The sequence below is a fragment of the Ictidomys tridecemlineatus genome, chromosome 3, assembly GCF_052094955.1.
Source record: "Ictidomys tridecemlineatus isolate mIctTri1 chromosome 3, mIctTri1.hap1, whole genome shotgun sequence".
Taxonomy (NCBI): Eukaryota; Metazoa; Chordata; class Mammalia; order Rodentia; family Sciuridae; genus Ictidomys; species Ictidomys tridecemlineatus.
Window position 1 is genome coordinate 134,551,671 of NC_135479.1, and position 16,390 is coordinate 134,568,060.

Sequence of the window (16,390 nt, forward strand, 5' to 3'; positions counted from 1 at the left end):
AAAACTCTTGAGGATACCCAAAAGCACCCTAAGAACCCTGTGAACTGTGAAGATCATTACAAACACAGGCCTCCAACTCCTCTTGATGGTTCTGTGTATCACAGATTGCCTGTTTTATTTTTCATGTGGAATCTTTGGGGTCTGAAGGGGGGACTTCTGTAGAAGGTATGCACCAAATGACGCCTGTTTTGGAGTACTGATCTTGGCTTAGATGGCTGATGTCAGGGTTTCTGGGTGTCCTTGCAGCCACAGTACACGAACCTGGGGCTCCTAAACAGCATGGACCAGCAGATTCAGAATGGCTCCTCGTCCACCAGTCCCTACAACACAGACCATGCGCAGAACAGCGTGACAGCGCCCTCGCCCTATGCGCAGCCCAGCTCCACCTTCGATGCCCTGTCACCATCGCCGGCCATCCCCTCCAACACTGACTACCCGGGCCCGCACAGCTTCGATGTGTCCTTCCAACAGTCGAGCACCGCCAAATCTGCCACCTGGACGGTAAGATCCCCGGCATAAGTTGCCATCTCACTTTGCCCAGTACTAGGGTCTTCCTCACCCACTGGGGTTTCTCCCAATTCCAAATTGAGACGTTTCTTGTTCCAGTTACCAATTTGCTACAAACCTATCTCTACAGCTGCACACAGCACCCTTAGTTCAAATAAATACTAAATTAAAATGTTGAAAGAAAAAGAAAGAAAACCTTTCTACATATAACTTTTATAAGAATATATATTCTTTCAAAATTTAAAAATGATTTATTCTATTTTACAGTTTATAATGTAGACTCATACCTGTGGTATAGTACTTCTTTGTTTTGAAGTATCCCTAAGCATCTTCTGAGCACAGTGCACTTTTTGGGTGTCCTTGCAGCCACAGTACACGAACTCTCAAATATAAAGGAGAAACTTACAAAGCTGGTTTTAACAGGCTGATCAAAGAACGCACTCCAGACCAAAACGGCATGCATGTTTATAAAAAAAAAAAAAATTAACATTTACATGGATTATACAAATCTTCCAAATATATCATCTTATTGAAAAATAACTTTAGAATTATTTTCACAATTCTTTTTCTCTGTGGAAAAATATGATTCTTTGAAATTTTTTTCATTTTTACCCTTTATATAGTATTTTGTTCACTATAGACTCAAATCCAGTGGTACAGAGTTTATTAAATTATCTACACTCATAATGTTGATGACATTCCAGCACAATTTCACATCTGTTCCCTCATTTTGATCTCACATCTTTGTGAAGTAGGTAAGACCATTTTATAACTCCTGTTGTGTTAGTGAGGAAAGCTGAAGAACAAGGAGATTAAGTTGGATAAAAATCCTGAAATTTACAGAGGCTTTTGTGTAGCTGGATGGATTTCTGATGTCCGTCCTCCCCATTGTATCCTTTCCTTTTCCACTATTTCACATCAGGGTGTCTGTCACAAAATTGTCCTAAAACTTATTTTATTTTACTGTGTTCCTTTCATGGTGTGCGAAGTGGTTCTGTCACAGCTCATGTTTCAACCATGAAGTCTAAGTAGCAGCTTAAAACTCTGTCTTTGCTCCACATGTTGCTAATCAATTGTGTGATAATCTCTAGTCTCTTTTGTATTTATAATCCTGGAGATGGATACTGCAGGTGAGTAACTTAAGAGTTACAGGCCTCACATAGATGGTTGATTGATCTAAGTAAGTTTCTGAGACCAGGGTGACCATTTTGTAAAGGAGACACATGTGGCTTAGGAGGGTGATCACTAGATGGACATTTATAATCACAGCTCTTCAAAGATAACCGCTACTTGCTTGCTTTACTGAGTCAGGACTCCACTGTATTATGAATGGACTTGTCTGAGAGGATGATGGGCATATTGAGGTCACTAAAAGAACAACTGCTTCCCTTCTAAAGTCATGTAAGAACCATGGGGATGAAGCTTGCTACAAGTACATCAGATCAGTCCCATCTCCTCACAAAGGAATCTTAAGGTCTTTCTGCAGTTAGCACATTCCCCAGCCATCTTCATCCAAAGCTCTTCTCTGAGAGTGTATTGTCTCACAAAAAGCATTGGGAATCTCTACCTAAATAATATAATAGAAAGAAAAGAAAGGATTTTTGTGTAATGCATTGGTATAGTTTCCTTCCAAATAACAGCAGTAATGTCAATACCATGAAAAAAGGAATAGGCACTTGGGTGTTGAGAAAAGAGTAAAGATTGAGAGCTGGAAAACATGGATTCTAGTCTTGATCTTCTTTGTGACCTTAATCAATCACTTCCTCTTTCTGGCATTCAGCGTGTGCATCAGATGAGGATGAAAACAGTGAACATACTATGTTTTCTGATAGTCTTAATAATCAGCACAGAAAGTTCTTAGAAGGAATTTGATCATAATCAAGTATTTTGTCTGCCATTCATGAGCAACCTTTGCTAAATAATTTGCATCTTTTGGATTTCTGTTTGTCTACTGCCTACTTTGTAGATTTTAGAGAAGACGCTTCATACTAGTACATTGCATGGTGTTTACATTTTAATTAAGTTTCTTTCTTGCTTACAAGTAGGCTTATTTTAGGTTTAGTTGCATTTCTTCTAAATCTAGGACACTTGAACCCTTGTCTGAGTAGCTGCACCTAAGAAGATATTCTTTTCTTAGTCATGGATACCTGTATATACCATAGCATCATGTAGTACTTTGGGCCAGTTTATATATCCTTACATATATACAAAGTCTTCAAATTTTTGAAAATATTTTCTCATATATTTATCTCAGCTGAGCCTTATGACTAAGTCTCTTTTCCCCAGTTTTATAAATGAGGAATTCAAGAAGTAAAACTTGCAAGGCTAATCACCAGCCAAGGAGGAAGATGAATGTAAGGCCTACCTCTTTAGTTCAGGTTTCTCCTTCATCCTGCCTGGACTCTCTCTCTTTTTGATTAATGGAAGGGTGAGGACACAATGGAGCAGACAGGCCCTGTGTAGTGTAGTGCTGTCCTCTTATATCCTTAAGCCCGACTGCTGGAGGATATGTTTTTGGTACTATATTGCACATCTATTTTTCTAGCCATCTGTGCTTTTAAAGCAACTTTTTAAAATAAAATGATACATTTTAGAATTGCTCACATACTGTTATTTGGGTGACACATGCTTATTGTATAGTCTTCTGATAATTCTTCAATAAGAATCTTTCTTCTACCTTTCATCACTTGTTATCCAGTCCTGTTGAATTTGCCCTTTGAATTTTCTGGTTTTTCTCTCAGAATTGCTATCAAAATATAACTAACATATTTAAAGCATATACGCATTTTTCCTTTGCTTTTTCCGAATTAAAATCATAAATGTGATTATGGTTCCAGTTCAATAAAAATATGATATTTATTTTAAACTTCCTTCAATGAAATAAAGTAAAATGATAACATTACTCCATAGTCTGTATTTTATATACACATATACTTACAAAGTAGCACTCAATTTAAGATTCAATTTCAGATTTTATTTTTCCACAATTTATCACTAGTCATAGAGGCCTGTCACTTAATACCATGTGTACTGCTTATCTTGTATTTTAGTTGGAAATCATCAGCCTTAGGACAGTTGAAAAAATGATGGTTTGGAGATGGCAAGAAACACAAGTGTACATAGACTTCAACTTTCGAATTTTCTAGTAGTGTATGGACTTTCCCAAATTCAATCTCTCTAAAACTTACTTTTCTTAACTACAAATGGATATGTTAATATTTTCTTTGTCATGATAATTTCACAACCAGTAAGTTTGCCTCTCAGTGCCTAGCTAGTCACAGGCATACAGGTATTCATTGAGTCTGAATTTGAATCCTGTTATTTCATGAGTTTATTATAGTTTCCTTGAGGGTTCCGTTGCACCACAGGTGATAATCTGAGAGAATGGGAAGTAAAATGTCCACTATTTATTTTTTCTTAAATGCTTTTGATCCATTAACATGCATACTCCAGCCCCAAGGAGCTGTGATACCATCCACTATACATATACATGGCCAGGTGATATAGGGTGATAACCAGCTCTCCTGAATGCCGAGCTGAAGCCGGCTGCACTGCCTTCTGAGCCAGCCCAAGCGGAGCCTCCTTGACAGCACTAGGAAGGGCCCTTCCCAGATTTAAAGACCAGTTAACTTCAGGCATCTATTCCTTGCTCTTAATTTTGCTTTATTTATGGGGATATCTTTTGTATTATTCTGTATTAAATAAAGAATAACAATAGGCTTCACTTAAGAGTATGCATATTAATTTACAGTGACAAACTTGTAGAATAACCTAAACACCATGGCAGGACTAATCCAATAAACTGTAGCCTATCCATATATCAATACGCTGTGAGGCCATTAAACAGAAGCCTACTGATTTGAAATGCTTTTGGAAGGAGCTGGAAGGTCTTTCCATGGCACCTAATTGAGAACTGGGAGCAGTGGAGAAGAACCCCACTCCTGTGGCAGAGTGCTTTGTCTTGGACTCCAGTGGCAAAGCTTTGTGTCAATCTGTCTGTCTTGATTACTAGCCTCACACACCTTTAATAGTTTGAGAATTATTTTTGCACAGCCTGTGGCTCACAGTACTCTTTGTACATACTGTGGAAATCCTCAAGTAAGTATTTTGTTATTGCTGGTTTTTTTGTTTTTCATCTTTTATTGTGCTCAGACTGAGGTAATGAGCCTGCATTTAGGGTGAAAGATCACTTTTTCCTCTTCTATCTTTATCTTGTCATGGACTTCAAGTTCTTTGAGGTAGATGCTCTGACCTAGGGTGGAGCACTATGTCAGATATAGGGTAGACCCTTTAATGAAGATTTAAAAATGTTTCCTTTTCTCTTCATGGTTAAAGGAAACAATTGTAGTTTCAAAGAGGAGCCTTCAATTCTGACCCTGACTCTTAATTGTCCATGAATTTGGTCCCTTCTGCCTCTGCCCATGATTAATAGAGAGCCTTCTCCCTTTGCGCTTCCTAATGATGCCAGACTCCTGACAAGTTCAGAGCATTGAAGAATCTGCCTTAAGCAAGTGGAGAGATTAGAGAGGTGTCCTTTGAAAGGGGGAACAGCCAGTTCCAGGGAGAGTTCCATTGATCCCAGCATATTGTTGCATTCTTGCAAACTTGTTCCCTTTGGCTCTGCAGACAGGCAGCTGAGATGTGTGGCCCACCCTCCCTGTCATCAGGTTACCTGTAATGTAAGACTTTTAGAAAAAGGCTGCCAGCTTGGCCGAAATCTAATGCAAGCCAGCGCATTGCATGGTCCTCTGGAATGTAGACTCTTAAGCATACCCCATCAAAGGACGTGATGTACATACAAACTTTTCAATGGTAAATATGATTTATCGGCTTCCTTTCACAAAGGAAGCACTTCTGGCCTGGGGATGTAGCTCAGTGGTAAAAGGCAGGCTTAGCATGTGTGAGGCCTTGAGTTCAATTCCTAGCACCACCAAAAAAATAAAGAAAATTTAAAAAAAAAAGAAAGAGAGAGAGAGAGAGAGAGAGAGAGAGAGAGAGAGAGAGAGAGAGAGAGAGAGAGAGAGAGAAAACAGGAGCTCTACTCCCCTCAAAAAATCTGAGCCTCAATTGGGGCTTGATCTAACATAGTTGAGTGGCTCTTAGATTGTACTGGTGAAGGACAGGAGAGAAATCAGTAGCTTGTTTCAGTGATACATTTGTTCATAATGAGGCTTTTTTTCACTTTTTGCCCTAGCTGTTTTGTAAAGCACCTGAGATATGTATAGAGATGCATTTTTGTAACCTTCTCATGATGATAAAAATGGTGACATTGAACATGTTGAGCCGGTATCCACGCTGTTTCTCACTCAAATTCACAGAATACTGAGGAAGAATGTCTAAGTGGTGATTCTTGGTGATGGTTCACATCACTTATTTCTAGGGTTAGGATTTATAAATGTTGATGGTAAGGCCTGTTACTGCTGTCCTGGTCCAGAGCAAAATACCTATTCTGCACACTTGCCTGAATTCACTTAGATCAATTAGAGAAGTCAGTTTCACCTAATGTTTATCTCCTTACCACACTGTTCTAAGTGATTTGTTGACTGCACTATGGGATTTCTCTTTAATAGAAAAATTTTATATTGAGTTACTATATATGAATATTATGAGGACTGACTACTAATTCAACAGAAATAAATTTTAAAAATTAAATAAAGCTTCTATTAGTTTTTGTTTTGTTTTGTTTACTACAAAAGTTCTTTTTGGTTTTTCTCTTTCCTTTTCATTGTTCTTTTTTCTTAAGTTCTCCATCCCTTCTTTCCTGCCTCCTGTTCCTTCCCACCTTCTCCTCTTTTCCTCATTTACATTATTAGTAGTTGCCAATTTGGTATTTGTAGGTATTACCAACTGCTTGGTATCTTGTTTTTCTACTTTCCTGGAATAGTGGAATAATATGGAGAAGATTATCTTATGAATTAATCATCATAGACATTTTCCTCAGGATCAGGGTTCAGATCATCAGGCCCTTTGCATTCAACAAATCATTTTGACTAATGATAGGCTGCCTCAGAGGTAGAAAGCTCAGATGCCATTGGGGAAACAGGGTAGCAAAAATGAGCCAAATGGTGAATTCAGGGACTGTGGCAGGAAGAACTTGTATACCCTGCTTATAGAGTCATCTGCTTGACAGTTCTAGACTATTATGTGGGGGAAAGTTGGCCTAGTTTTAAAGACTGAATTTTAAAGAGCAGCTAGAAACTTGGGTTTTTATGTGATTCCCCCAGATCTTTAAATAAGAGTAAAGAACTTTTTTTAAGCTTTAATACACTCCAGGACTAACAAAACAGTAGGTAAGCTGAATGCCATCCTGTGCAATGTGTTAACAGTGACTAAGGATGGTTAAAATTCAAACAAAATAACTGTAAGATAAAGCCAGTATCCTAGGAAGGCTTACTAGCAGTTGTATTTCATTCAGAAATAATAATTTCGTACTCCTTTCAAAAGAAATGTGAACTATCCTCTTGCAACATTTAGCTAAGCAATGAATTATCAGAATATATTTTTTCTCAGTTTATTCTTAGACTAAATGTCCTCCCTAATTTCCTATTACTAAAATTGTATTTTATTAAAAAAAGGTCTGATATGCAGTATTGAATACTTGACATAGATTATTTTGTTTGTTTTTGTTCTTATCATAAGAGAATTTACGGAAACTCCATAATTTAACCATCTTGACCAAAGCTATAATCAGAAAAGGTCACTGAGATTTAAAAGGGCTTCAAATCAATTTTCTCAGCTTACTAACTGTTTATTTTTAATTGGCACAATGTGCTATAACAAAAATCACCTGAAAATTGATGTATAAATAGAATAATGTCATAAGAGTTTTTTTTTTTAATGACTCAGGAAAAATATGATGTATCATTAAGGTCAACAGATATCCCTTAAAATGAATGTGTACTTAAAATCATTTCTGAGTGTTATGAGCCATTTATTATGAGATTGTTGCTCCTGTTGCATTCTCATAGATGAGCTTTGCACCTTCTCCTGTTTTTACCCCCGCCCTCAATTTAGCCATTTCCACAGTGTGGCCAAGTCTGCAAGAGTTCCCACATCTTCTGGTGAAGGGCAGATGCTCAATTCTCATGAAGGCATTTAGCATTCGGTTGTCAGTTAATGAGCAAAAGCAATTCCATATAAAGTGAAACCTTGAATTTTATATCAGCAGCAATTAATATATTTACTTGTATCACTGTGACTGAGAGGAGACCTGAAATAGCTTTTCTGCCCAACACCTTCCAATCCTTCTAGATTAAAGGGTTTGTTGTAGAATAGAAAGGTACTTTGAAGCCCTGCAGATGTGTTGTTGACATGGAATGTTTTTCAGAATAAGGGGTCCTGTAATTAGGCAGACAGAGGTCTAAAGGTACTGATTGTAGCAGATGTCTCTCCTGTGCTGTTTAATAATGATCTTGACACCAGTATCAGGCTCATTTTGGATGAAATTTAAAACAACATTTGATAGTAGATATAGACTCTAGATTTAATTTATTCTGAGGTAAATCAGGGAAAGAATCTTACTTTACAAATAGAATTTGCCTTCTTGTTATTTGTTTGATCTAATAATGAAGATTCACATGAAAAAGACTTTTTAACTTACCACCTTGTTATTATACTTGAAAGGTCTGAACATAGACAACATAAATTCTATGTGCTTTATGCAGAATAAATACTGAAATATCAAGTTCATCAATCAAATAGGAGCTCCTTCCTGGGTTACTTTCTAAATTTTGCTTTTCTTTGTATGCTGTTTGACCAGTATCATCTGCGAAAATATAAATCTTCTTTTCCCATGAAACTTGTGAAAAATATAATGACTAGGTTGAGAAGACTATTTCAAAAGAATTTTTATTTAAACGGTTTCCAAAGTTCAGTAAAAAGGAAGAACAATGATTATTTAATTGTTCTTATTTGAAGTTGAGGAGGCATCTGATAGACTACTAAAGATTATGACTCAGTAAGTAGAACACAGCATTCAGAATGATCCAATTATGGGTATTGATTGGCAATGTGAACTAGGGCATGTGGTCTTGTCTCTGCATTTATTAAGTGGATGTTATAATACTTATTTTACATGATGTCTGGAAGCTTAAGTAAAGTTTATAAAGTGCTTTAGGAGCCTGAGAGATGAAGCTCTAAGAATCTAATGTGTTATTCACTCACCTGGATTTACTAAGACTTACCATCTCAAATACTATATCATATCTGTATTTATAATTCAGCCAGTTTTCTGAGATTTTCCATTTTATACAAAAAAATTGACATGAAACAATATAGATGTAAAGTTCCTAGACATAAATATTGGATTAAAAAATATATTTTTTTCTAATGTAAAAACATTACTTCTTTAAACATGAATAATTATATACTATTACCTGTTAATCAATTATTTTTTTTATTTCCTCAGTGTTTTATTGGCAACATTTTAGCAGAAAAAAATAAAATTAAATGTGATTACTGTTACTGGATCATGAGAAGAAAAATTTAGGGCTGGGATTGTGGCTCAGCGGTAGAGCGCTTGCCTAGTGTGCAGGACCCAGGTTTGATTTTCAGCACTACATAAAAAATAAAGGCATTGTGTTGTGTCCATCTACCAAAAAAAAAAAAAATGCTCTCTCTCTCTCTTTAAAAAAAAGAAGAAAAAAATTATTTTTTTAATACAAAAATTTTATATATATATATATATATGTAGGTATATATGTATATATAAATAATCTTACTTTCTAGTAATAATGTAATTAATCAATACTGGTTATAAATTGATAATTTGAGCCATAAAGATACTTCTTCCTTCTACCTTCCACCCTTCTTACTTTTTCCTTCTACCTTATTCACTAATTTAGGATTTTTATGTTTGTGAATATAAAGCTGTGGAGATAATATAAAGGACTTCTACTCTTTTTGTTTTGTTTTCCTTCTCTGTATTCTTAGGAGAGATAATCACACTTTATCATTAGAACAATGTAATTATGGATTACACTTTTGACCAAAGAATGGTCATCAAACAAGTCATAAATATGATTAACTGTATGTGGTAAATGCAAGGCTAGGGCTACTGAAAGCCCCCGTAGTCACCTAAAACAGAAAAATGATTCTCATAGTCCTATAAACTTTGCTTAATATCTTGTATTCCTTGAATTATGTGTTGTTTATTTATAACACAACTATAATGGTTATTTTTATAAAATTGACTTAGGTAAAATGAATTACTGTTATCTATCATAAATATTTTAATTGACATTTTGACATGCCAGAATTTTGGTGCATTTAATATGGAATAATTTTAGAAGTGTACATTTCTCCAAATTTTTTACAGGAACATTAGAGTGAATACTTATATAATGTATTTCTATTGCCAGAGATGATACAAAAAAATTTCCATAGTGTAGACTATTCTTTATTCTAAGAAGTTGAATTATTTTTTATGATATTACCAAGGATTTAGCTTTTAAGAAAAAAATGTATTTAAATGATTTCAAAAGTATACTTTGTGTATTTATTATTCTTGCCTGCCCACTCCCCAACATAGAGTGGTCTTGAGAAGGCAACAGATCAGATTCAAGGGCTTAGAGTGTTAGTGGGGAGATTTCTAGTCCTTTGCCATGGTGATAGAGGAGGAATATAAGATATATATATATATATATATCTTATATATAAATTTATATATATATAAACAGCTCTGGGAGATATATATATATATATATATATAGCTCTGGGATACATATTACCCACTATTATTAAAACTCACCTATACTTATTCTTTTAACCTTTCTATACAAAATCATGGAATTAACAGATAGTACCTTTTGGAAATGGTTTATAGTTTATCATTTGATAAAGTAGATTGATCAACAGGTTAAAAAAATAATTTTTCTTAAGAAGAATTTGTAATAACTTTTTCTATACTTTCCCAGTTAGAATGCATGGTTAGAAAATGTGTCCCCATTGTGATGATTAATGGTATCTTTTTGAACTAACCCACATCAGAAATAGCCTCTTCCTTTTTGCTTTTTTTCCCACCCAGACTGTGTGGAAATTATACAATTATAAATAAATACACAATGTTTTAAAATGTCTTTTGTCTAACTTTGTTCCCTTTGAGTTTAGGAAGATACATGGTAAATAACTGTTTTTAATATTGCCTAAGTCTGTCTTTTAAAAATAGAGTTGACAGTTTCCACCAGTTACCACAAGACAACTCATTCTTTACATTGTTTTATTCTCCCATAATACTCATGGTAATGGGTTATATTTTATTTTTATGTACCTTCAAAGATTTTAGCCTCTGTTTTTGTGTGTAAAAGTCACAAAGCATATTTTGAAGATATTTATATTTTATGTCTGAGAAGCATGATATAATTTAATAAGCATTAATCATCTGTATACCTTTTCTCATTGTTGTTAAAAGAATAAAGGAATCACATAGGAAGTGATGTAGGTGAGAAAGACTTCTCATTTTGCATCAGAACCAGAAGGAATTATAGATTTCCTGTCTAGTTTCCACTCAAAAACAAATATATGGCCATTTGTGTAAGTTTCTGTAACATATTCATATGTCAGAATGGATATTTTATCTAGCACATCATTTTCAGTCATAAAGCTTATCTTCTCTTTGCACAAGTATGGAGGTCCAGGTGTAAGAATTGTGCTGAGTTAGGATGCTTCTGGTGCTAAACCTTGTTCTCCTCTCTGGGCTTGTGTGCCCTTGCCCACCCTGGCCCCCACTGAGCATCTGGAAGGAAGATAGCGCCTCGTGAACATGTGAAAGGAAGCAGGAGTGGGCTAGTGCAGAGCACACGTACAGTGGCCCAATCAGGTAGTGTCATCACTTGTAATGGCAAAAACCTCATCATGAAAATTGAAAGCACTCTGGAACACAGCTTTCTTATACCCTGGAAAAGGAATTTGAATAAACTACAGCTAATTGCAGAAAAACTGTCTGCCGCTTTCCAGTGGCACATTGATTGGTTCACCATCAGAAACAGGGATGTAAGGAAAGCACATTAGCAAGAAAGGTGAAGAATGGGAAATTGGTGGTGGACTGCATTGTGAACTTCTTCTGTATTTAGATCTGTGAAAAAAGTAGAATAAAAAATTCCATCCTTCCAACTTGCTTCAAGAATGAGCAAGCTGAGTTTATTGAGCAAATTTCCATTCTGCTTTTTTTTTCAGCCCAGTGTTCAACTATATTTATCCCAAATATTTTATATACAGCTATTTCAGAGTATGGGTTTAACTAGGATCATCCCTCTAGTTAGTAAATAAATATGTTTCTACTGTTTAAAAAAATGAAAAAAGAAAGAAAGAATTGTTAGGAACCGTCTTTCAAGATTTTATAGACTTTTTTCTCACCCCTCACCTAAGAGTAATCATCTGCTTAGACACTTTGGAATGAGGAGTGGAGATGGGAAAGGATAACCAGAAGGAAGGGGAAGTGAAATGGTTTATTAACAGATTTTAACCAAGCGTTTTACAAAAAGCTTAAAAAACAGACACACACTTTAAATTGGCTAGTGAGTTGTTTTAGACTCTGTAGCTCATGTAAGGAAGAAATGGCCAGAGCTGTGTCATCATCTGTTCATGCTGGTCACAATAGAGAGTCAACTTTGGTCATCATATGGAGGATCTTTCTGGACAAAGTAAATTAGAAAAGGAGGAAAAAGAGTGGCCATTTTTATTTCTTGGTTACTGCCCACACAATAATATGACTAGTAAGAGGTTATATCCTTTTAGGGCTTGTTTACAAGCATTTCAAGCTAGCATGTTTTCTTTTTGCAAATGGTTTAAAAATTTGTTTTGAAGTTGTCACTTGAGCATGTGGTCACAGGGCATAGATTAACTCTTTATGGCCTTCTTATATTGGTTGCCATTAGAATTTAGACTTCAGAAACAGAAAAAGAAATATTGGTATGATCTTCTTTCCACAAATTCCTGATTTAAAACAAAAATGTTCCCATCTAAATTTCAATGAGGTTTCATAAAGCATGCAGTCTTGTAAAATATAAAAGATTCTTTCAATGTATCCTTTTAATTTATTTTGCAAAACTGATGATTACAGATACTGTATCTAGCACATCATTTCCTTTTAGTGAAAGCAGGGACTTCAGTTCTTTTACTAGTGGATTAAAAAAAGTGCCTGAGGAGACAGGTGATATACAGGACAGAATTCACTTTTGTGGTAAGATAGACCTGGGATTGAATTCCACCTCTTTCTCTTTATTTGGCCTGCTAATCAACACTTTCCTTAGGGTAGTTTCCTTATCCAGAAAGTTGGATTATGCTCCTTTTGGTTGCAGTGTTATTGGTAGAATTTTATAATGAATAGAAAGTGTTTAACGCAGGGTCTGGTAAATGCTGACTTTCATTAGAATGGGTTGTTGATTTAGGATTAGAATACTGAATATGCCTTACTCACAGATATGGTGGGAACCATAGCAGAGAATTCACTCCATGGAGAAGCTCTGGCTTATGGTAATGAGCCTTATACTGTGTGGTAGAGGCAAGATTAGAACAGTACTTTTAATTTTTACCTCAATTAAGAACAGAGTAAGATGAAAGTCTGCATATCCTGAGGGTATAATCTGAAGTAGTCCATAGAAGACAAGTAATCATTGTTTTTTTGCAAAATATATTTCAGCTTTGCATTTTAATAATTTAGTGGTTGTTTAAGAAGCACAACTTTGAGATAAATTCAACTGTTCTGGAAGAAAACAGTGCAGGGGAGTCACTTTTATAGTCTTAATTGCAAACAGACAAGGACCTGTGCTAAGGAATGGCGACCCTGTCCATCTGTTAGGCAAGACTCTTTTCCTATCCCCAGCTTTCCTGAAACTAGCCACATTCTGGGATTGTGTGGATATCTGTGAAGGTCACAATAACCATGTGAGAGAAGTCACAGGCAGGTGTATTCTGGCTCGTCATGAAGAATTGTCAGGGTATTTGAGGGTACTTGAGTGGAGCACACAGTCTGTGAGCTCTTTGTCTCTGGAGAATGTGAAGATGGAGGTAAGATCTTTGACTCAAGGTTTAGATGAGAAGTGATTCAACTGTTCTCTGAAATTCCATCTGAGTTAGAGTTCTGTGCATGCTGAGAGGAGTCTTTTGTGGCTGGAAAGAGAGAAGGACTACCATCAACCTGTTGTGCATGGCTATCGGTTAAGTGAGGAAGAGATTAGACTGTCCACAGAAGCAGTGGAAGCAGCCAAGGGAATAAAACACAGGACAAACCCATGCTTTTCCCAAGCTAGTGACTTTATTATTCTGCCTGAAGCTGTGCTCCAGTATAGGGAGCTGTCAGCAGTAGGTTAAGACATTGGACCATGTCCTAAGGGCAGTGTGCTGACTCTGAATAGCTTTGAACACAGGAATTATTGTGCTCAGATCTGTATATAAAACAGATTAAACTGATGGTGTCTGCAGGTCACTGGGGGAGACCAGAGTAAAAAAGAGTGGTTTGGAAAATGCCAAGATAGGGCAGACACACAGCGCAGAGGCTGAGCACACGTTTGTGACATGGCTTCCTGACATTGGAAAGATGGATCAGAGAAGGCAAGAGTTAGTTGCTAAAGTCACTGCTTCTAAGGGCTGGATAAGAAGATAGGAGAAATTGAGAGCCAGGAAAGGAGGCAGAATGATTAGATCATCTTTCTAGAGCAGAGCTGCTAGTAAAAAATGGGCTGCCATTCTCTAGCTGGGACCTTGGCAAATTGCCTTACCTCCCTGGTGCCTCAGTTTTCTCATCTTAAAATGATGTTAATGATACCTACCCTCCAGGGCTGCTGTGAGGATCAAATGAGATAATGAGGTAAAAGTGGTTTGTGAACTAGGAAGCCTATCCTCATGCAAACTGCTACTGCTGCCTTGGGATACAAGCAGCAGGTAAGCCTTGTAGCTTCCTGTCTTGCAAAATGAACTTCACATCCTTTCACCCAGGGTCCAGGCTGAAGGTAATGGTTGAACAAGATGATTCTTATCCAGCCTATTTCAAAACTTCCTACCACGTTCTCACCCCTGGTAATAAAAGCCAAAAGCCTACCAACTGCCAAAAACTTGACCCTTCTACCTTTCCTGTCTCCCGAAGGAGAAGCATAAGCAGTCTAGACAATAGATTTTACACTTTTTTTCCTAGACGGATTGGAAGGGCTGGCTGTGGCAGAGAAGGGCCTTTTCATGAGACTCTCCTAACTGGGGCGTGCTGTGGATGCTGTTAAACTGTCTGCTTCCCTAGAGAGACAGCTGTTTTCTTGTGGCCCCTTACTCATAGTATATGTCCACAGGTACATGAATGACTGTGCCTAGATCAGAAGCCATACCTGCCAGGGATGGATTTTCCTCCTGAAGCACCAGTGAGGGGAGAGGCCTGGTCAGAATTCTCATGACTGAATCATTTCATGAGCTAATGTCTCCAGTTTTCTGAGTCAGTGATAGCCCAGGCATTGGTTTTGTAGGTTTAAGAAAGAGAGAGAGGATACAGGTTAGACTCCCTTCTTGGCACTAGCTCATACAGAGGGAAAGCAAGCTTGATGTTTCAAAAATCTGGTATTTGGTCCCCTCTCCTCTATCAGCATGTAGATGAATAGAATAGGTTAAGAGTTAAGAATAAGAATAATAAAACTCTGTGGTGTGTGTGTGTGTGTGTGTGTGTGTGTGTGTGTGTGTGTGTGTGTGTGTGTGTGTTGTTTTGCTTCAGGCAAAGTAGGTGAAATGATGTGTTTGGGAGATGAATGTTCTTGTAATAGGCAAGACGTAGCTTGCAGGAAAACATCTGTAACCAACCCATTCTGTATGAGATAGGGCCAAGACTTGTTTGTGCTTCAGTGCCTGTTCAAACACGTCTAACTTTAAGAAGATTTATAAAGTTTTAGAGGATTACTTTTAAAGTATTATTTCCTCATGTAACAGGCATATGTATTGATAGTCTGGTTAAAATATACATCTTGATAAAATTCAGACAGTGTGAGCATTGAACTAAGTGGTACAAAAACATGGTTATCAATGTGAAGTGGATATAATATTAGGAATATCAGGAGTAGACCAAATATATATTTTGCTTTCCAAGTTCTTAAAAGTTCATGGTAGATATTTTATAAAAAAAAAAATCAGAAGTACCTGAATCTTTGCTCTCAAATACACTGAGACATTGCTTAAAATTTGATTAAGAAGAAAATAGCAAAAATCAGGGGGAATAGTCTTTAATAATAATAATAATAATATCAAATAACAGAATTTTTCATTGTATCTACCACTCTTTGTCCTTTTATTTATCTTTATAAGAGCAAATCTCTTATGGGAAAGATGGAGGAGGTCTTAGTTTTTATTTTTTTTCCTCCCAAATAGACATTACTATCTACATGCTTTAATAAACAGTGATATTTTATGTCAGTGATGTACTTTCTCAAAATATACTTTGACAACAAAATTACAGGTATGTGTTGTAGTTTGTATCAAATGTCCAGAGTTCATAAGAAAGACTGCTCTTGTTAAAGATTTAAAATACTTAGGAAACTTAAAGTTCAGTAGTTTTTAGTAAAATGAATCATTTAAGCCTCCACAGGGTGAGCTGGTGTAATAAAACTTTTCTAGATTATAAATGTGAATCTTTCCATACTCTCTGAGCCAATTGTAAATATTGTATATGTCAAGGACAAATGCTTTCCTCTGACTTGGAAAATTCAGAGGTTACTTAAGGGAAGCCAAATTGAATATATTTGATCAACTTCTTGGAAAAGGCATTATTACTCACATCCAGACATTGAATTTCCCTTTCATTCATACATAATTTGAAAAAGATTTTATGGATAACAAAATTTGAATAATGGGTCTCTCAACCAAGCAAGATGACACATATTTTCCATCTTATTTTGAACATTTAGGCATTCTAAAA

The 16,390-nt window shown here is 36.2% G+C and overlaps 1 protein-coding gene across 6 annotated transcripts in view; it reads left to right on the forward strand.

Annotated features, from left to right (window-relative positions):
- Window positions 1-16,390, forward strand: part of Tp63 (tumor protein p63) — a 130,500-nt gene that overhangs the window by 55,408 nt on the left and 58,702 nt on the right. For all 6 annotated transcript variants that reach the window (XM_040270153.2, XM_040270152.2, XM_078043854.1 and 3 more), the window contains exon 2: window positions 247-501. In XM_040270153.2, coding sequence (XP_040126087.2) covers window positions 247-501 — 255 coding nt within the window. The remainder of the gene's footprint in view (window positions 1-246; window positions 502-16,390) is intronic.